The sequence below is a fragment of the Hyaena hyaena genome, unplaced genomic scaffold (assembly GCF_003009895.1).
Source record: "Hyaena hyaena isolate Hyena2069 unplaced genomic scaffold, ASM300989v1 scaffold_425, whole genome shotgun sequence".
Taxonomy (NCBI): Eukaryota; Metazoa; Chordata; class Mammalia; order Carnivora; family Hyaenidae; genus Hyaena; species Hyaena hyaena.
The window spans coordinates 617,833-641,683 of NW_024081052.1; the positions used below are offsets into that span (position 1 = coordinate 617,833).

Genomic DNA, 23,851 nt, shown 5'->3' on the forward strand with positions numbered 1-23,851 from the left:
GGCAAAAACCACAGGAGATGCAGTGAAAGTTAACATCTAAATAACCAGAGTAAGGGGGGGGGGGGGGACAATTCAAGGCATTGAAGATAATGGCTGGGCATTCCCCCAAACTGACACAATATGCAGCCACAGATCACACAGTTTTAAAAATTACCAACAAGATAAATAACAAAACCATAGGCATACACACTAGGATAAAACTGGTGGGGAAAAAAGACAAAGAGAAAAGTCTTAAAAGCAGTCAGGAAAAAAAGAGATTACTTTGACAAGAGTAAAATGAAACTGATGACTGACTTTTCAATAGAAATCTGGAAGCCAGAAGACAATCTAATAATATCTACAACAGCTAAAATTCTGTACTCAGCAAGAACAGTTCTCAAAGAAAAGGCAAAGAAAAGATACTTTCAAAGAACCAAAAATGAAAAGAAACACTCTCCAACAGACCTAGAACGAAGAAAACCCCCTGGAAAAAATAAAACAATTCCAAATGGAAATTTCTAGATGCAAGAAAGAAGGAAAACCAATGAAAACCAGGAAATGTGCTGGTAAATCTACACAAATACGAACTACATAAATAGTAACATTAAGTTCCCATAAAGTTTATAATACATATATAAAATTAATATATGTTATAACAACAGAATGTAAGGCGGGAGAAAAGTGAAGGTAGTTATAAAAGTACTTTAAGTTCTCTGCAACGTCCATGACACTGTGGCAACAGACAAGGATGCATTGTTGTAACCTCTGGTTTAAATATAGTAAAAAAGTGGAGGCGTTTGGGTGGCTCAGTCTGTTCAGCATCTGACTCCTGATTTTAGCTCAGGTCTTGATTTAAGTCATGAGATGGAGCCCTGCATCAGGCTCAATGCTGGGGGTACAGCCTGCTTGGGACCCTCATTCTCTTTCTCTCTCTCTCTCTGTCTCTGTCTCTCTCGTTGGCCGCCCTCCTGCTCCGACTCCTGCTCTCTCTGTCTCAGAGAAGAGAAGAGAAGTGAAGAGAAGCCAAGAGGGGGAAAAAAAAAAAGAAGAAAGGAAAACAAATTAAAATGCTATCCATCAAAACCTGTGGGATACGGGTGCCTGGGTGGTTCAGCTGGTTAAACATCTGACTTTGGCTCAGGTCATGATCTCATGGTTCATAGATTCGAGCCCTGCATTGGGCTCTGTGCTAACAGCTCAGAGCCTGGAACCTGCTTTGGATTCTGTGTCTCCCTCTCTCTCTCTGTCTTCCCCCTGCTCGCTCTCTCTCAAAATAAACATTAAAAAATAAAAAAATAATTTAAAGAAACAAAAATCTGTAGAATAAACTAAAGCTATGGTCAGAGGCCATTTTACAGCTCTATCAGATGTATTTTAAAAAGAAGCAGAAAATCACTGAGCTAACTATAACTGATTATACTAATACAAAAATTGTAAGAAGAGTATGTCTCAGGTCAAATATCTTCCTCCTACTTAGTATCTTCCTCCTACTTAGTTTCTATTGTTTAGATAGGAAAAAACCTCTTATACAGGAATGAAGTAGATGAAAAGACTATGAAAAGAGTTTTCAAAGGTCAGATGTCTGGTTCAGGTGTCAGGAGTAGGAGATAATATATATTCCAAGATTACCACAGGGGCTAAAACCAAAGAGAAAGAGGTCATCCATAAAAGTAACACAATGAACCAAAGTCAGAAGAGCAAGTCTAGCTTGGTAATGATACGTATTATCTACTGAGCAATCTTTCATCTTCACTAGACCCTAAAAAAACAGACATTATTTTTATCATTCCTACTTTAAAAATGAGGAACTGAGGTGATCTTTCACTCAAGTAGTGGAGTTGGAATTCAAATGCAGGTCTGAGTCTATTACTCTCTGCTATATTCTACTTTGTACCACCGTGGTAACATAAAGATGAAAACAGACGGGTTCTAACTTCAAGGACTACAGTTTAAGAGTGAAGAGTGGACACAGATTTACACAGCATCTCCTTTCCACCTCATGAAGATAATTTAGATCTACATATAGGAAACCTTTCAACCTCTTTATCTGATGACAATAATAATGACTGTTACTGCAGCTAATGTCTGATTGCTCACTATGTCTGCCAAATATGTAAGCTAGCAAATATACCCTTCTATCTACTTTTTATATAGATCACCTAATTTAATAATCAAACAACCAAGAAAAGGAGATGCTATCATTATACCCAATTTACAAATGAGAAAACCAAGGTCTAGAGAAGTTCTTAAACTTGCCCACAGTCACATAGCTAGGCATCAGGGAAACTGGATTTGAAATCCAGACAGCCTGACTATATATAAGTGCTCTTTCCTACTAAGTTATTTCCTGATCCTCCGTTTTGAGTTCCAGCACCTAATAGTTTCTGTTTCCTAACAAAAGAGGCAAAAGGGAAAAAGTTTCCTCCCATAGGAATTTTTAATTTCTTAAACCTTCTCTGCCCCCTTTTCTTCTTGATCCCAACAGGGACTTAATAGCTGACCTTTTATGAGCAATCTCAATTCACCATCATCCTTGGAGCCTACCAGCTCTTTCAATCTCTCCCAATTTCCACAGTACCTTTATCCATTTCTTATATCTGACCTCCTGAGTTCTGCTGGAGCTCAAATGTCCATGAGGACAAGTATCAAAGTTTTATTTGGAGGGCAGAAAGGTTCCTCAGCTAAGAGTTTGAATACAGACACAGATTATGAAAAAGTACACAGTCTGTTGAAGACTCTGTGTACATAAAAAGCATTAAGAGGCTAGAGGTAGAACATAATCTTGAATGTCAAAGTATGTATTTTACCTTTGACTGCTACAGGTAACAGAGAGCTACTCCAGGTTTCTGAGAAAGGCGGTGACATAAGAGCTACTGTTATGTCTTAGATAGACTTAACTTACTAAAGTGTGTATTTCATTGACTCAAAGTTCTCTGTAGGTCCAGGTAACAATTTGGGGCAAGTACTTTAAATTTTATTTTACTTTTTAATGTTTACTGTTGAGGGGAGGAGGCAGAGAGAGAGAGAGGGAATGAGAGAGAAGGAGACAAAGAATCCCAAGCAGGCTCCAGGCTCTGAGCTGTCAGCATAAAGACCAACATGGGGCTCAAACTTACAGACCACGACATCATGAAGTGAGATGCAGTCTGATGCTGAGCCAACTGAGCCACCCAGGAGTCCCTGGGGCAAGTGCTTTGTACACAGACCCCGACACTACTTTCCTTTTGGTTCTGCCATATCAATACAGGCCCAATTAAGTCACAGCAGCAGGAGAAGAAAGCTGCTGGAAGAAACTGGTGAACCCCGCCAAAAACCAGGGAAATAAAAATTAAAACTTTTTCATCAACTGGCAAAAAGAAAGCTGGATGATTCAAAATATGGGCAAGGCTATGGAGGAACACAATATTCTCATAAACTGCTAATGGGAGTTATGAACTGGGACAGCCACTCTGGAGAGTAAACATTAAGAATTACTACATTTAAAATACATACACCTATGACTCAACAGTTCCTCTTCAGGTATCTACAATAAAAAAAAAAAAAAAGCATACAGATGTATAAGGAGGAATGTACAAGAACATTCATTAGGAACAAACTGTAACTAAAGAAAAGATAACCAACCACCACAAGAATGGCTGAATTGTTATAGCCTACTATGGAATACTGTGCAACAGTTCAAGGTATGAGGTAGAACTGTATAGTCAAGCTTGAATAAGTCTCTTTGATATACTGATCATAAGACTCATTTTTTTTTAAAGCCTAAAAATACCATTACATATTTTCTGGGTACAAACTCATCTAGGGGTGGGAGACAAGATCTGAAGAAATATATACTAGGCAATCAAGAGTAGTACTCTCTAGTGAAAGAGAAAGATCAAGGCTGATGATAGTCTAAAATTTCAGCATGAAGAAAACATTCCTCTATTATTTCTATGAATAAATTATTCATAGTTGAGGACAAATATATATAAACACATGTATGTGAGGGTTATTTTCTCTTACCTTCCCACTTAAAAATGGCCACAAACACTGGAATGTGGTGAAATTCTATAGCCCTTAGTATATAAGGGTAGCTATACACATAGTATACGTTCTGGCATTTTATGATGAAAAAAATAAGAATCAAAAATGAGTTTTATTGGAATGCCTTATGAGAACATGGTAAGTACTAACATACTTGATATATAAAGCAGAGCTGAGAATGAGCAGGTAACTTAAAACCATCTGAAACAAGAGTACAAAGTGACATAAATTAGGTAAAAACAACTCAACATCAAAGCCTATATGAGAAGCTAAAAATGAGTGGAGACTGCAGTTACTTCTGTTTTTACTCTACTCCTCTGAATACGGCACTCATGCTCTCTCCATTCCTATTATGTATGAGTGTGTGTGTGTGTGTGTGTGTGTGTGTGTGTGTGTGTGTGTATCTATACCTACCTACCTACCCACCTAGATAAGCTTAAATGAGCATGATGCAATCAGAACACAGTAAGGAAATCAGTACAGCTCAGGAAGGGATATACATAGGGGGATACAGAAGATGAAGGGCCAGAAGTAATATTCTTCAGATTTCTTGTACTAGAAAAAAGCTACTAAAGAGCTCTAAGCAAGAAAATGACTAGAAGAGATCTGCTTTTTAAAAAGATTACTCTAGCATCATAAAGATGAAATGGAAGACAATCATAGATATGGGAGACAGAAAGTGTTAGTCAAGGCACAAGATGACAGAAGCCTTATGAAATTAAAAGCAGATTTATAAAGAAGCTTCTATGACTAGATAGAGTGACATGTTCTTGAAGTACCAGCTGACAATGAGAGAAAATTAAAAATAAATTCTAAGGCCCAAAAAGCACAGTTTGGAACATGTTTTAGGGCGACAGTCTAAAATTTCTCAAAAGCCCTAAAGGAAAAAGTTTTATCTTATCACAGTAGCTTTGGGTATGTTACACCAGCACTCTGCCTGAGGCAAGTCAAACTACAGGGGAGGCAGGTATTCCTAATTCAAACTCATTATTTTTACTAAAAGCTGAAGTTTGGAGGGCCATTGTTAAACAGAACAACAATAAGTATTAGAGTTTTTCCATTCTAACACACATGTATCTCCCCACTTTAACATTTTTAAAACCGAAGAGCAGCTTTCATTCAATATTTGCATTTAATAATAAGTTTATTTAAAGTGAGATGGACTTGTTGAGAAAAAAGGAGATCAGTTTCCTCTTTGAACCTGGGTAGCTCAGTCAGTTGAGCTTCTGATTCTTTCTTGATTCAGGCTCAGATTCGTTCCTTCAGCCAAATAGGGTTATGGGATCAAGCCCTGCACTGGGCTCAGTGCTGAATGTGGAACCTGCTTAAGATTCTCTCTCTCCCTCTCTCTCTCCCCCTTCCCCACTCACACTCTCTCTCAAATAAATAAAAAAAAAAAAAAAAAAAAAAAAAGAGTTGGCAACTTTGAGGACAAGCAAGAAAACTAGAGTAACTGCAATGATCCAGGAGGGATGTAGCAGAGGATAAAGGGAGAAGAGTCACACACTGTCTAGAGAGTCAAGGTGAACTTTGGATTGTAGTCTGAATAAAGTGTGTCCAGAAGGGAATGATCAGTTGTGTCAAAAGCTACAGACAGGTCAAGTAAGACAAAGGCCAAAAAAAAAAAAGACCTATAGATTTAGTTGTGTGTAAAAATGAAAATGGAAGCACTTCCTTGACCTGTGACCTAAGAGCACCCAAGAGAAGGCAAACAGAAAGCCGAAGAAATAATGCCTCTTCTATACAGTAAATAGTTACTTTGGGCAAGCAAGAAGGTGAATTCTCAGTCACTAGAGGAATATCGACCTGCTGAAAAAAAGGCACTACACTCAACTAAGAGAAGAATTGAAATGTGACAATGAAGGAAATGAATGGTATCCATAAAATGAAAATAACTTATTAAACAAAGGTGGCTGTGAAAAATCATCAGTTGAGATTTCAGAAATGATTACTACAATCAGAAATTTAAAAGATGAAGAGGAGAACAGCACCTGGTCACAAAACAGAATCAGTGAGCTAGAAGATCAGACTGCAAACGCATGGAATAAAAATAAAATATGAAACAAATGTTTAGAGATATTACGGACAGATCCAGAGTTCTAACATCTGGAGCAATAAGAAGAACTACAGTTTTCAAAAAATAAATTTCCCATAAATGAAGACCAAGGGGAATCTTCAGCTTGAGAGAGAATTCCAAGTACCAAGAAAACAACACAGAACAAAAATGAGACAATCCATGGTAAAACTTCATGGCATAAGGGATAAAAATAAAATCCAAAGAAAAACACAACTAACCAAAGACAACAAGAAAAACAGATTACTTAACAAGAATAAGAATTAAAAGGAGCCCAGACTTCTCATCACTAACACTGGATGCCGGAAGACAAGGCATTAACTTTTTCAAAGTACTAAAAAGACAAGACTTTAGATTTAATATTTTATAAAATAAAAGATTATTTTTAGGTACATATAAAGTAAAGCATTTTGAGCATACAAGGACTTAAAGTTCATCTCCTCTCCTTTCCCCCTACTCTTGCTGCTAGAACCCCTTATTCTGTTAAAATAAACAAATTCAGAAGTAATGAAATCCAAGTAGTAGCACGGGCAAAATACAGGAATTAATAAATAAAAATCAGTAAGATGTATTGGAAAACCAAAACTACCAGGTATGAAAAACTAATTACAGGTTTAATATGTTTAATCACAATCCAGAGTTAAAATTCCATCAGGAATAACATGAAAGATGGGGGAGGGGAAAAGGATCCGTGTACTCTTTTATAAGTACTTACTTTACATAGTTAAGTACTGATCACAGAATCCTGCTCAGATGGTATCTGCTGGCATCTAATCAAACGTTAAAATCTGATTTTTAAAAAAATCTCCTTTGGCTCTTCTATACTTGTTAAATCTTAAATCAAAAGTTGGTTACCAGTACCACCAAAGGATATTTTTTCGTTATTCTAAAAATACCAACCCCTATATTTCATTCTTGATTTTCTTTAAAGCTTTTTCATTTGGTCTCATCCATCTCCCATCTGTATGTTTTAAATCTCAGGAGTCTTACCAACAAGCATCAACAAAGCGTTGGCCCCACAGGTGGCATTTGTAGTATAGAGGCCACCCACGCCTTACCAGACAGTAAAATGAAGTGTATACCTAGGTATATCCATCTCTTTATATTTCAATCAGTTGTCTGATAGTGAATTTCAATGTCTTTCCAGAAGCTGCATTTAATAAAGATAGGCAGTGAGCCACCATTCAGATAAAACAGTACACTACGGTGCTATCCTAGTATTTCTCCCTTAGTCACCATCAGGAGGACAACCTTTAAACAAAGACATGATTTCATCCTAGGAAATGCCTCTATTGTGCCCATCTCTATTCAACAAAAACATAAATCTTAACAGAGGCAATGTTAACAGAGTCAATTAAAGTGTTTACTAAAACATTTAGTTTTTTAAGACAAAACCAAAAATTCTTACTACTCTGTTTTTGTTTTGAAATTAACATAACAGGAAAGATAACTTGAGTGGCATCAGATTCCAGATCTATATAAACAGCCAATATAAACAATACGATTTATTAAATTACACCATATATTTTCCTAAAACCTAGCATGTCCTTTTGTGTAGCATTTTGCTTTACTGAGTTAATGTTTGTTTTAAAAAAATGACAAATATAAGAGATGGTATCTTAATGTCTCAAGCTACTAATAGTTCACTTACTACTATTTTTTAAATGCTTAAGAATATTTTTAAAATTTTCATATAGTTCCTTTTCATAATTATTTCCTTCCTATTCCATTAAGGGTTATTACCCTGTCTTCCTAAAATTTCTGTGTGATAAAAATTGTCATAGCGTAAGCTAGAGATCAGACTAACATAGCTAAATACATCAACCATTTAAGATGAGGCAATACAATGCCATCAAGTTAAAGAGTACACTCAAAGAAAAGTACAGAAATAGCTACAACCAATGATTCAGTCTGAAGACAGTACACCTCAAATGATTACATTTTAAGTCTACAGATTATTAAGAAGGTTTTTCAAATCCTCTCAGAGGTACATTAGGATACTTTAAAGACTCCTTTAAATTGAAAAACAAAATGGCCATGAGACTGAGCTTTTAAAATTGCTTTGTAATTCTTATTTTTTAAAGTTCAGAAGATGTAATAGCACAATAAGGCTCATTTACAATTCAAACTAGTAGAATTTAAATTTAATAACTAGATTATATCAATCTCTAAGAAAATAATAAACATTACTTACTTTGGAGGCCCATGGCTGAAGACAATTGGCATAACAGCGAACAAGAAAAGCCATTTCCTAGGCTGGAAAGGGTAGTTTCCTTTTCAAACCAGAGCCACACGGATGAGTATGATGACAAAATTCTGTTAAGTTTCTTTTTACAAATCATACGCCATTTGCAGTGTTATATAAAAGCAGATCCCAGATCTCCAAATCCCTTTTAAACTGAAATCATGAGCTTTTAGTAGCTCAGAGTATTGTTCTAAATAACTGCAACAGTTTTCATCACAAGGTTCACTTTTAACAAGCAAATCACAGCAAATTAAGATGTTTACATTTCTGGCTCACTACATACAGACATACACATGCTTCCTCAGGCACCTGGCACAGACATGCACAGCGGTAACACAACAGTTAATACGGTATCAATCAGCGTAAATAAGGCAACATGCACCAAATCTGTGTTCCTGGATTCTGAGAAACCTTTCCTCTCTGTAACACAGCTTTGTCTCTTCTTCAACTTATTTCATTCTGTAGAGCAAGCACTGCAGTATTTCTTCTGCATCAGAAGCAAACCAGAATACTGTATCCTTAAAATGAAAGTTTCTTCTTGATATTCTTAATCACCAAAGGTTTAAAAAAAAGAAAAATCAACCGATGAGCAAGCAAATGGTACTTAAAAGATATATATGCTCTAACAGGTTTGTCCTGAAGAATGCCTGAAAATCTCCAAAATTAAAATGTTCTCTTTTCACAGGCACTATTTACAGCTCAGCAGTATTGCTTCTTGTTCTAATGCATCAGTAAGACAGTAATGTTGATCTAAGTCTGGCTTCTCTGGTTGAAAATTTATATAGGAAATGATACAAAAAACACTACATCTTCTGCTAAAACAAGACTATATGTTTGTGTCTTAATTCCTACTGTCCTTGCCTGTTTTACAGCAGCTCCCTAAGGAGAAGCTCCTATTGATTCCATGCTCTGCAGTGAGATGAAATATCTAATAAGAAGGAAAGAGAGTGGGAGGAGAATAGAGCTAAAAGGATGACATCACCTGTATAGAAAGCCTTCAGAAACTGCATTAGATCAATTGGCTACTGTATCTGCAGATGTAGCCCAAAAAGCAATTTACTGAGAACACACAGACACACACACACACACCCTTCCATGAGACATGTCAGCAAGCTAAATTCTTTAGGAATAAAATTGGCAAGCAGCACCTCTCTATTTCAGTTTTAAAAATCCATCTTGATTTTTTAATTCTGTACACTGATACATAGCTTTACTGGGGAAGCTAGATTTCCTAAAATTATTATTCAAATTTAACACAAGATTGTCCTCCCCAGGGAAAATAATTAGCTCTGGTAAGATACTTGCATTACAAATACGCAAGGCAGCTTAGCTCTCAGATATCACATACGTATTTGTTACACTACTCATTCAGGGATTTCTGCCTACAAAACTTCCTATTTATTAATTAACTGTTCTAAAAGGTATATAACCTTCAAGATACTCTAAACTAACATTAAAATATCAAAACTAGCACTAAGATTTTTATGCAAATAGTACATTTAAATGGAAACAACAGAATTTCATTTTGCAAAGGAAAGCTTTTACATCACAGGCACAACAGCAGACTTGCAGCATGTACCAACTCCTCTGAGGAAGAATCATCTATGCAATATGGTACTTTCCTGCAGCCCAATGCTCAATTCCTAGAAAGACGCAGGAAGCCAGTAAAACTCAGAAGCAATCAGAGAAGAAACTAATTTTAACTGCTTAAAAAACTGAGCTTGGACTAAAAATTAACTTTATTTTACCATAAAAATTACAGAAAAAATTAAATTTGCCACACCCTGTCCAATCTAAAAACACAATTCCTCTAGTATCCACCCTTACTCTTCACAGTTCCGCCACAAGGCATTTACTGCAGATACTCCTATGAGGAGTTTGCACTTAAGGTGGGAATGTATCCAATATCCAAAAACAATAAAAGACATAGTAGTTTCCAACGGTAAAATGCTTGGTACACCTTCAGACAGCAAAAATGTAAGACTTAGAATCGATGAACAAAACAGACAATACAACTATTGTGCTTTACTCACCTAACACTATTTTGAGGGCAAGTGGCCTGCAACCTAAGAGGAGAAATTCATAACCTGAGAGAGGTGTTACTATAAAGGACTCCAATGCCAAAGAAACATCTTGTCATTAGCACCCCTCCTCCCTCACCCCCAAAAAAAGAGTTCTTCAATACCTCTGGGTGAAGTATGAGTCACTTTCTCAACAATATTATGCTGCCAATCTGAATTACGCTGTTACTTATAAAACTACAATTAACTTTAGTAAAGCTAAATATTATTCTGAAGACAAGTCATTCTTTGAAAATATGTGATCACTTAGGAATTAAGATGTCCATAAAACTTAAGAATTATGTTTTCTGCAAAAATTTCAAAAGAATTCATGTAAAGAGTATGCACTTAAATGTAAAATTAAATTTCAAAAATACAAATAAGCATGAGCAGCTTTCTAAACATAAAACATGGAAAATATATACAGGTTGATTTTCAAGCACCAATGTATCAATGCAATTATTTTAAATAAACTACAATGCGTTTGGAATTTCACCATGTTAAGCATTCAACTAAAATCTAATTGTAATCACTCATTTTTTAAAACCGAAAAATGATAGCCGGCACTCTGTGTGTGAATGAAGCCAAACAATTCATTAAAGATAAACTTCTAAAAGACAAGCCTTTGTACACAAATAATGACTTAAAAGAGTATTTCAGCTTCAATGGCAGATAATAATTACATTCATGTATGGTACCAACAGGATAAATTATTACCAAATCAAAAATAAAATCATAATGGTCACTTTTCCCCCTTTTTATAATAAATCATGCTAATAGCACACAAAGAAGGACCTCAAACTGAGCAAGGGAGAGCCATCTCTTAGCTGCTTGAAGAAACTGCTGTCCTGTGTGTGAAATGCAATCCACTAAAAGCCGTTTAGAAACTACTATTGTAAACACAAGTTCAATAAAGCAACAATTCTCTTTTCCTTTAGTGTGGCCTAGAAGTGAAGATGACATCACCCTTTTCCTTGTTCTACCCATCATCTCATACTATGTGCCGTTCTAGGGAAATGTATGGTGAAAGGAGCATGCAGACTCTCCCTGTGCAACAATACCATGAAAGAAACAGGCCAAGTCCTATAATCAGCTAGGAATCCACCAGCACTCTGATGATACACCAGATCACCTTATTTCTACGGAAAGAACAAGACCTCTTAATTAATGAAGAAATAAACATCTTTTAAAGAGAATAGTCAGTAATTTGTCAAATCACTAATTATACGATTAGGTGAAGGAACATTTTTTTCACTTCCATCATTTTTAGAATTTTATTGTGATCTCATTCCATTATCTTGCCAATTCAAATGAAAGTAACTGCAGCAAAGAGAATGCCCTGATCTACACATTATCTAGGAATCATCACCACAGGACAGCCATTTAAGAATACATTTCCCCTGTACATCAAACACCATGATGCTAAACCACATAAGATGAAATCTTTAGCTTTCGCAGGGTCTTTTGCACCACCATAAAATAAAGCAACCTATGCTGGCTTTGAAAGCTTCAAAGCATTTCATTACATGGTTATTTTTATCAAAATGTAGATGCTATATAGCTAAAAATTAAAAGTTATGTTTATTGTATAAACGATCTCTAAATAAAAATACAACCAAAAACATCTGAAATCATACTGGATAGAAAGCCAAAAAATAAGGTTCTGAGAGTTAACCACACTGGAGTATACTTTACTTAAAAAGAAGTATACTTTTTACTTAATAAGCAACAACACTGAAAAGGAGGGGGGAAAGGTCATCAGGGATAAAGGTAAGTTATCAGAGGATATACATTACAGACATTATAAAAACAAAAAGAAACGATATGAAAAACCAGGCTTACAGTAATCTCAGGCAAAGTCATACCATTTATTTACCATCTGCACAATGAAATACTGCAATCACAACTTAGAGAAACTGACCTCAAAAGCACATAAAGAGCAAAAGAAAAATTATGTAATTTCACAAAATAAAAAAAACAGGTCACTCATTTCTCTATTTTAGTTTTATGTATTTGGTCTTTAAAATATAAATTGTTAAATGTACTGACTTATACAATAAAAACACTTTAATCCTTTTGGAAAATGAATGACCATTTACCGTAACCTCAGAGGTAATATATAAGACCTTTTTAAAGGATCACAGCAAGCTTTTCCCACCTGGTCCTCACCCCTTGCTTAACTTGAACATTTGAAATGAATCTTCGTCAAGTTATCAGACACAGTTAACTCTAATTACTGGTCCCCCTCAGGAATTCTCGATTTCAAATTGTATTCTATCTAATCCTCGGCCTGTCTGAAAAAAGGGAAGCCAGAGTATCAACACTCTCCTATTCTTCTAAAAGAAACAGTGTGCTTCAGCACATGATTGTCTATGTCCACTAAATGGTCAGCACCATGCTGTTGAAAACTCTGTTAAAGGTACCAGCAGGACACATAAGCACTATGAAATATGATCCTTCCTTAGGGAGTGATCAAGGAAGAAAAAGCAAAGGAGAGGGAAGACTTCATCATCAACTAAGGTGATGTAAGCTTCTATAATTAGAATCCGTGAAACCGAAGGAACAATAAAAAGGCACACCATGCCTCCACTTTCCCCTACACTGTGCAGTTGTATGAAGCATTTTTCACTCAATCACCTACACACACATGCAAATAAAGAATACATTCTATGTGTATAGTAAACAGTCAAGTGTGCTATACACTATATGCAAAGCTAATAGAAAGTTTTAAAATAGCATATTATTCTCTTTAAAAAATGAGGTCTACCCAATAATTAAAATAGAGCTATATAAACATAAATTGAAAAACAAATCTCATTTAAAAGATTAAACTACTGAGAATATTCTATCCATCTGTAGATTCATGGATTATATTTTAGACCACCTTTAAGTCCCTGCCCCCCAGCTTTTTTTTTTTTTTTGAGCACAAGAAAACAAGCAGGGGAGGGTCAGAGAAAGAGAAACCCAAGCAGGCTCCACGCTCTCAGTGCAAAGCCCAATGTGGGGATCCAACTCCCAAACCACTGGATCATGACCTAAGACAAAATCAAGAGTCAGGTCACTTAACTGATTGAGCCATCCAAGCGCCCCTCACTTCTCTAATTTTAAATAATGCATTTTCTAGTACTATAAAGGCCAAATGCTAAACACAGTATAGTTTCTGAACAGATAACCAATCAAACTAAAAGGCAATAACAATCAGCATGAATCTGTTTGCTATGTCTCAGTAGTTCTAACTCTTCCAGCCAGAATGTTCTTGAAAATCACTATCTTGGGCCACTGGTATACATTAATATCAGACTTGCTTTAAACAATCTTCAGAAGAGGTTTCTTTAGCAATTACAGCATAAAGCTTCAAGTAAGTTAAAAACAACTTTCCAATTCTGGTTCTCTGAGCAGAACCATATGAATGAGTGTCACCTTTAAAAGACACCTTTAAAAGACACTGTCGGAGACCAGAGGAGCATGTGCAGCCCTCCTCGAGCTCACAACATTCCTGAAGTTCATAAAAAGTGAATGATCAAGATAATTTCCTAAAACAACTACTTAGAAGTTAGCAATACTTATGTAGAGCCTTAAAAATAAATTTTATGCCCTTAATCCAGTAATTTAACTTCTGCTAATCAACCCTAAGAAATGAATCTGAGTCCAATTACTCATACAAGTTGTTTGTAATAGGGAGAACAGTGGAAGCTGCATGGGAATCCTTTGTTACACACATATAAAATAATATTAATATTATTTGTTTTGGGAAAAATTAATTGGATGAGAAGCAGAAAGGTAGGATACATAAAAATTTAGCATTAAATAAATCAGAAGATCTGAATTAATCAAGATGTATTTAAAAATCATTAGCAACACTAGCTATTTCTGGTTTGATGATTACAGTAAGTTTCTCTCTTAACATTCTTAAATGTTTTTCACTTCTACAATTAGAATTTTTTCACATTTTTTTTTAAAACTGCTCCAGGCAGGCATTTATCCTAACTTAGTTCGATTACAGTATGACCCGTTTGCTTTTTCTCTGCCATTTGTGGACTTAACACCCTCTAACTAGGTATAAGACCTTCCTGTCAAGAATTCTATAATATTTCCCAGAGGGCAAATGCGAACAATTCTCCTACTAGGAGATGTTAGACACTCATGAAGTGAGAGAAAAGTCCTCTTCTGTAATGAAGGTGCAAAGCACCACAAAGAATACACCAGCACACTCTGGTGCCTTTAGAGAAAGGGCCTCACAAAGCTCCCTAGCCCTTTCCATCACGCGAGCAGACAGTGAGAGGTCAGGAGTCTCTAAGCTGAGAGGGTTTTCAAGAGAACCCATACATGTCTACACCCTCATCTTAAAATGCCAGCCTCTGGACTTGTGAAAAATAAATCTGTATTATTTATAAACCACTCAGTCTGTGGTATTTTGTTAGAGCAGCCTGAATGGACTAAGACAATCCTCCATGAGGAGATTTCAGGAATCACCTGTGTGGACCAAAGTCCTCTAATTTCTGATGAGCTTTCAGGGAGCAGGATCCCATTTCTTTGCTCAGGAATGGCTTGATCAATAAGACACTCACAGTCTCTACCAAAGCAGAACACATTTTGCTAAAAACCTTAAGATGTCACATTCATGGCCCACTACAAGAAGAGAGCCATTATTCAGTATACCACCAGAAAGGTGGTTAAACGACCTGATCCTAATAATCACCTTCTATTGAGCTGTACTGACAATTATGACTTAATTGTCATAAATATGTTCTGATTCCAAACAAAACAACATGCTCCACAGGTGAGCAGGAAATTTAAGGTGAAATCACAGAGGAAGCAAATAGGAAGACCTGCGTGCCTCATTATAATTTGTGCACTTAAAATCAGATTCTAGAGTATCATACCATACCTACCACCTGCATACAGTTCTAGAACAATGGACTGGGTAGAAAGAAAATTTATAAAGAAAGCTGAGCAGGGGCGCCTGGATGGCTCAGTTGGTTAAGCGTCCAACTTTGGCTCAGGTCACGATCTCCTGGTTCGTGGGTTTGAGTCCCGCGTCGGGCTCTGTGCTGGCAGCTCAGAGCCTGGAGCCTGCTTCAGTTTCTCTGTCTCCCTCTCTCTCTGACCCTCCCCTGTTCTCTCTCTCTCTCTCTGAGAAATAAATAAAACATTAAAAAAAAAAAAAAAAGAACGGTGAGCAAAAGGAAGCCCTCTAAATTTAAAACCATGACCCGTGATGCTTCCATGGAAATCCCGCTTTCCAGGTGTCTTTTTGGGAAAATTTTGATGGTTCCACTTACATGCAGGCACTATAAATGGAGAAAGAGAAAAGCAAGACCAGTGGCTTATCCTGTGCCTGAGGATGTAAAAAGCAACACAGGGGACAAGAAAGAAAAAAGTAGTCTACTAAGGAACTTGACACCCAGTTAAGAGAAGATAACAAGCATAGCAAACACCCATACTGTTTGTTATTAAAAAATATAGCAGAAGAAAGGAGAAATCAATAAAAAGGGCTATAATTTCATAAATGAACTACCAGAACACCAACAAGATTTTTTTAAACCTTTGAAGAATGTCCCTATTTATATTTCAATCAATATTATTTCCACAAAAATGAGCATGAATGTTCTCTGGTATTTTGGAGATTCGGTTCAAGTTAACTAAAGGCATAGTTGGTGATACCAAGATATTTCCCCCTTATCTGTCCTGCTTTACTTTTACCATTTAACTTCACATATATACCAGTATTAAAAATTCAACTCATTACATGTGGAAAAAAATGTTAAACACTGTAGGCAATTAAGACACAGCAATCAACTTTACGTAAAAACAAAACAAAACAAAACAGACATTCAGGACATTCTTAAATAAGTTGTTTATTTTGTTTTCTGGAAGGCATAGTAGGAGGCCATTCTGGATAAGAGGAGCAAATGTTAAAATTCAAACTGTATCACCAAAGGACAGAATTACCTTAGGTAAAGAAGCCTCTAAAAACCTTCCAGGAAGAACAAAAACAGGACCAAAGGAAGGGACCTCCAACAAAATAATGATGCCAGAAAGCTAAATAAACAAACAAACAAAACCACTAGTGCGAAGTGAGGAAGACATTTAAAAACCATCTAATCTCAAACTTTTTATTTTTTTAAAGTTTATTTATTTTGAGAGAAAAAGCACATGCAAGCAGAGGAGAGTAGAGAGAAAGGGAGAGAGAGAACCCCAAGCAGGCTCTACGCTTTCAGCATGGAGCCCCATGAGGGGCTTGATCCCACAAACCATAAGATCTTGACCCAATCAAAATCAAGAGTCAGACGCTTAACTGACTGAGCCACACAGGCACCCACGGAAATTCTTAAAAATAAAAAAAATTCTGACACACATTTCTAACCTATGTCATTTATTTATAAATTAATACTGATCACTAGCAAAAATATTTTGTGTTTATTACAAAATAGATGCAAAACTCATCAGAAATTTAAAAGGATAAGATAATACTACATATAAATATAAACTCTATTTTTTCCCCATGTCTGAGGACTGTTTTGCAGTCTACATTTTAAGAAATTTGAGCTAAACTAGTAGCCTTGCTAAATACTATCACAAAGTAGGCCTTCAAATCAGTAGTTCCAAAACCAGTTGTCAGTTTTTGGCAGATATCCCCTATTGTCATTTAATTGGACTCTAGTTACTCACTGTGTAAGGAAAGCAACTCCTTCAGTGATTTTCATATATGCTGAATAACCACTTTATCTTTTAAGGTTGTACAAAGAAATTACGTTGTCTGAACTGAGGTACTATGCATAGACACTACGAAAATAACTAGAGGGGGATGGGGACAGTGGTAGTTGGCTATTAGTTGTCCTAACCTCAAGTCAGCTTGATTTTCTTTTGTCTTTTCCTTTCTTCTAATTCTTTAGCTTGTTTTGATTATATTAACATGTTTAAATATCTTTTTTAATTAAATTTTTTAAGCTTATTCATTTATTTTGAGAGAGAATAAGTGAGTAGGTGAGGGGCAGAGATAGGGAGAGAGAGAATCCTAAGCAAGCTCCACAAAGTCAACACAGAGCCGGATGCAGGGCTCAAACTCACAAACCGTAAGATCAAGATCTGAGCGGAAACTGAGAGCCAAAAGCTTAACCGACTGAACCACCCAAGCACCCCAACATACTTAAGTATCTTGGACATAATTCATATTCAGGTATAGAATAGATAAACAGGAAAATCATTTTACAAGCAACAAAAACAAAGACAGTATTTACAATAACAGGAATAGGAGCTAACATAATGAATGTTTTTGAGAGCACCAAACACTAGGCGGAACCTTTTACATAAATTCTCTCATTTAATCCTTTCACAAATTTGTATTTATCCAAACAAATGTAGGAAGGTTACATGATATGCCCAAAGTTACACAGGAATCTAAACAAGCTGATGGGGAAAAAAGGCAATCTTATTTTGAAATGTAATACACTCAGAGGATACAATGATGATGGTTCTCTTCACATTTTCAAGGCAAGTATCTGATGAGAGAAGTGGACAACTGAACAAATGATTATAATACACTCTAATAAAAGGTCACAAGTATATACACCAGATACTGTGTGATCCAGAGATGTGTACCTAATCCTTTTCAAGTGAAAATCAGAGTCTTCCTATGAAATGATACAGATCTGAGTCTTGAGGACAATTAAGATATTGCCAAGAAGACAAAAAAATCAAAGAACATTCTAAGTAGAAGGAACAGAATATGTAAAAGATGTATATACCAACAAGGTTCTCATCCCTCAACCCATACATATCCACACATATACAATAACCATACTGCATATAATATGTATATCAAATGTCAAGCCGTACACTTTAAACTTACACAGTATTATATGTGAACTATATCTCAATAAAGATGAAAATAGGGGCTCCAGGGTGGCTCAGTCAGTTGAGTGTATGGCTCCTGGTTTCAGCGTAGGGCATGGTCATATGTTTCATGGGATCAAGCCCCGCCTCAGCTCTGCACTGACAGTGAGAAGCCTGCTTGGGATTCTCTGTCCCTTTCTCTCTCTGTCCCTCCCCTGCTCTTGCTCTCTCTCTCTCTAAAAATAAATAAATATTAAAAAAATACAATACAAATAAATAAATACAAATGTGGTCCCTTCAAGGGTTAGCAAATTTGTTCAGCCCAGCTACAGATAGGGAATAAAAATAGATAAAGCTAGATAGGTGGACAAAGTCCAGACCTGAGTTGTCCAATATGGTAGCTACTAGCTACATGTGGTTACTTACACATTAAGTATTTGAAATTAAAATTTTAAATTAACATCTTCAGTCATACCAGCCACATCTTAACTGCTCAATAGCCACATCTGGCTAGTTACTACCACCTATTTGGAAATAGAATAAAACATTCCTATTACTGCAAAAAGTTCTATTAGAGAGAACTGGTCTAGACTATGAAGGTCCTCATATATTAGATCTTTGGAACTTCTCTGGTAGATGGTGGTAGGCCATGAAAAGATTTAAGAATTTAAAACAAGTGACAGAGTTTCGTTTAGAACTGAAGTAAAGCCTGGGTGGATCAGTCAGTAGAGCGTTCCACTTCAGCTCAGGTCACGATCTCGCTGTTCATGAGTTCGAGCCCTGCATCAGGCTCTGTGCTGATAGCCTGGAGCCTGCTTCAGATGCTATATCTCTCCCTCTCTCTGCCCCTCCCATGCTCATGCTCTGTCTCTCTCTGTGTCTCAATAAATAAAACATTAAAAAATTAAAAAAAAAAACTGAGGTAAAACAAATGGACTAGCAGCTGAAATGGGATAAGAAAGAGATAAAGAATGGGGCTGGAAGTAGGAAAATCAGAGAACAAAACAAACCCTGAAATCAAACAAAGTAACACTTTTCAATTTAGAAAAAAATTTTCCATATCTCTTAAAATGAAAAAAATACTCCTTTTACAGTATAAATGGGCTGGAGGAGAATGGCAGATGCTATTACAAGAGTTCTACAAAGAAAGACAGTGAACACTAAGGTAATCACATGGGGAAACTGAGAAGGTATACATCTTGAAACATTTGAGAGGAAGTATCTAGAGATAATACTGACTGATTAGACTATGAGCGCACAAACATGTTCCCATGTACTTCAGCAAATACCCTTAAAGAACAGCAGACCAAATATTACCATCCTCATTTTCTGAGGTAAAGCAACCAAAGCACAAAGGATTTAGATGAAATGCCCCAATCCCAATCACAGACAAAGTAAGGAAGAATTCAAGACAGATGTCTCATGTAACTGCTCAACTATTTCCAATTGGCATAATTACCCAGTTTATTCACTGAATATTACTCCCAAGCACCTTTTTGCTATTTCTAAGTAAGAAATAGACCTTACACAAAGATCCAAAATTTAAAATATTCCCAGTGAAGAGTATTTGGAAACATTTAAATTTGTTGTAAGCTCTGAGAGCAATACCCAAAGAAGTTTCAAAAATGTAACTGTTAGAGAAGGGCTCTTTTTTTTAACATTAAGAAAAAAAAACTTTCACTTTCCCATTAAGATTATGGCTCACATCTTTACATAAAGCAATATATGACACAACTATGAAAATAATTCATAAAAATAAACCATCCTTTTCAATCACTCTAAGCATTCAGTTACAGAATAAAAACATGCCAAGTCTTTAGTCCTCACAAAACTCTGATGTATAGGTTATGTACTAGTAATACGACAAAGAAAAGTAACAAAATATTCGTACATCTTTAAGAATTTTTGACCTTCAGTATTTTAGCAAGGAAAGGTTGACGACAGTTTGCAAATGAAAAGAGAAACAGTCTAATCTCAGCTGCTGTGTAAAAGAAAAAATGATCCCTTTTGATCTTTCACTCTGAATTGCTGACAGAAGAACGAAAGAACTAAAGGGATCTAGAGCAGCCATAAAACTGATTTTCTACTGGATGTTTTCACAAATACTAATTAAAAGTAAGATTTTTGCTACACAGCATCCTTATCTAGACCAACAGACACATAGGTTTTATATAGTGGTGACATGAAAAGTAAATGAAAACCTCTTAAAATCTTTTCCAAGTTGCCAGAAATATATCCCTTTTAGAATCAAAAGCAAAAAGCAACTATTATTTCAAGAAATATCAAATGCAAGTATCATAACCAAAAATCCTCTTATAACCCAGTCTCATAGTTATTAACTACCCAGAATCAACTTAGCTCTCCCCTCTGCCAAGTCCCTGACAGTACTTATTAGGCTAACTACTAACAACTAGAAGGCTTTAAATAACAACAATGACACGCTTCACTTAGAGTCATCAAATGGACTGAATCTCAAGCAGTGTGCCTGTTGCTCTTTCTGGTCCCCTCAGGAAACCAGTGTAACCCCAAGATGACAACTTTCAGCACACATCAGAATTACAGGTAAATGACGCATAAGCAAAAACTATAGCTACCTAGAGAAAATATAGAATCTACTTAGGCTTCATGACATGACACTAAAATAATATAACAACACACTAGTGCTAAGAGTGGAGTAAGTAATCCAAACACACATACAAACTATGCACTCCAGCGCATATAAGGAAAACCAAATAATACAGTTAAAGGTACTTTAATTTAGTAATTCTACTTCTTAGAACTTTTCTAAAGAAACCAACATCTGGACACATGTGACCACAAAGGTAATTAGCATTTCATTTAAAGGAAAAAAAAACCTAAAAAATCTAAAAGAATTAACTAAATTATGACAATTATTATAATGGAATACTAGGACACTCCTAAGGGTAATATAAAAAATAATTTCTTCAATAGCATTCAAAGATGTTCAGATTACACGTGTAAGTTTTAAAAAGTTATAAAGCAGATCACATGTTGAAGTTCTAAAAGTTAGCCCAAAAGCTTACATACTTATCTTTATATGGAAAAAAAAAACCTTTATCCAAGAATATACAAAATGTCACCCAGTTACATAACTGGGTGGTAATGATTGGTCAACTTTAAATTTTTCTAAAACAGACACATGATAATGCAAATAACGTTAAATTACTTCATTATGGCGGAATTTATTATGAGAAAGAAATTTTTATTTTTAAAGAAATGATTAAACAAAAGGAAGAGAAAATGACCTTTGGGTACCTCTGGATGTGGTACAAAATATGGGGGATCATTTCATGTTACTCTATGTTGTTGGAAATGTACAGAATGTACAAATCAATTGAGTTAGGCAAACATGGCTAAATCCTTAAAGCTGCCTTTAAACTGAACACTTACTCCACTCTACACAACTCCCTAAATAATCCTCTGTACTCCTAACATGGAAGGAGGGATTTCTGTTTCTGACAAGCAAATAAATTAAACATACTCTAGGAAATTTTGTTGCAATCAATTTCTAGACTGTTTTTATATTTTGGGGGATCACAACTTCTTTGAAAACTGATAAAATACACCTGGATTTAGTCTTTCTTAGATTATTCTTACTTACTGATTCAAATACTTTTTACTTTAAAATGAGGTTCGCTACAATTACAAAACTGAAGACTTCTGGAGAAACAGCTTATGTTTCTTATAGTGTGACAAAAGCTAATTATTTCATCTGCTTCTCTTTTTTCAATATTTGCATGTGAAAACATATCGCTAACACTTGTGCATGTTTCTGTGCTAACACACAGTATCTGTATTTCTCCCACACAAGGGAAAAAGTGACATATTTTTATTTCTTTATATGCCTTACAGCTTATCAGAAAAAGAAGCACCCAATGAGTCTATTAACTGAGTTCTCAGCTAGAACTCTAGTCTATATTCCATTTAGGCAATAAAAGGACAAAATCCACAATAAGTTCTAAAAAGACATGGTAACTATTTTTTTTTACATTATTTAAAAAAACCAAAAGCAAAAACAAAACTCCCAATGGTATGTACAAGCACTTCTACCAAATCAACTGAGAAGTATTTTAATAAATGATATATATTTACTTGTCTCAAAACAGTATCCATTAAGCCCAAAGTGCTATTATCAAAAACATACGTAAATTAAAGATACTATATATAAAAATTAAGGAAAATCCATGAACTGTTCCTAAATGTACTCACAGAAAGATAGCTGTTAATGTCCACATCATCGGTGATGGTTTGGCGCTCTCCTTTATAATTAATTTTCCGAAACCTTCGTCGAGACTGTCTGGCAGGAATTTCTCTTTGTAGAATACTATCTTCATTATCTTTGGAATTCTCTACCTGAAACACATGTTCACATTCCTGATTGAATATCCAATTTTTCCATATTACTGACAGTCTATGGAGTCTTAACAGGCTCATAAGGAGGATTCATCTACTTCATGCAAGAACTGCCTCAAGAAAATAGTCTCTAAGTCTCATGAGTTAAAGATTAAAGGTGACATAATAAAGATCTGGAGACCACAGTTTCCTTTCAGGAAATAGTCTCTCTCGCTCACATAAACATATAACCTTTAAGTAAAGACACTTACCAGAAATGATGGCTGTTAACTACACCTACACATTCAATAATTACCACCCCTGAATTAATCCAATTATAAGCTGCCTGATTATATATACATTTATTTAGCAAACAATCATGGTTATGATTTCAGTGAAATGCTAAAAGGCAAAACAAAAATGTTTTACGTATTATTCTTTGATGTCCATCTTAATGTATGACAAGAGCCAAGAGTAAAGCGGCATCTTTATTTTTAAGATTTTATTTTTAAGTAGTCTCTACATCCAATGTGGGGTTCAAACTTGCAACCCCCTAGATCAAGAGCTGCACGCTCCACCGCCTGAGGCAGCTAGGCACCCCAGGTCTGGCATCTTTTAAGAAAGAAGTGAAAACTAACAATTACTGAGGCCTTACAATGGGCCAGCATGTATCAGCATTATACTATTGAGTTCACACAGCAGCCCTGTAAGCAAGTATCACTATCTCTAGTTTACAGATGAACAAAGTAATATCCAAAGAGATTGTGACTTTCCACTCTCACATTATGATACTCATTAAAGATGAGTCAGTGGGGCGCCTGGTGGGCTCAGTCGGTGAAGTGTCTGACTTTGGCTCAGGTCATGACCTCATGGTTAGTGAGTTCGAGCCCCCCATTAGACTATGTGTTGACAGCTCAGTGCCTGGAGCCTGCTTCAGATTCTGCCTCCTTCTCTCCCTGCTCCTCCCCAACTCATGCTCTGTTTCTCTCTCAACAATAAACAAACATTAAAAAAACTGAATGGTGAGTTGGAATATAGGTCTATCTCCAACACTTATGGTAATGATACAAGACCACAGTACCTTTCCATTCAGACTAAATCATACTTAAAAAAAATTTTATAAAGGCACAGTGATATTTTAAAGTATATCATGTAATTAACCTCATATCATATAAATAATAATTTGTGTCCCCCACAAGCTTTCCTTCAAATGTCCTATCCTTTCTAATATCGAAAATTTCTAGTTACCCAAGTATGAAATTTCATGAATAATCCTAATTC

The 23,851-nt window shown here is 35.7% G+C and overlaps 1 protein-coding gene across 5 annotated transcripts in view; it reads right to left on the reverse strand.

Annotated features, from left to right (window-relative positions):
- The window catches only part of RAPGEF6 (Rap guanine nucleotide exchange factor 6), a 204,568-nt gene that overhangs the window by 101,082 nt on the left and 79,635 nt on the right, over positions 1 to 23,851 (reverse strand). For all 5 annotated transcript variants that reach the window (XM_039252546.1, XM_039252545.1, XM_039252543.1 and 2 more), the window contains one exon: positions 22,448 to 22,591. In XM_039252546.1, coding sequence (XP_039108477.1) covers positions 22,448 to 22,591 — 144 coding nt within the window. The remainder of the gene's footprint in view (positions 1 to 22,447; positions 22,592 to 23,851) is intronic.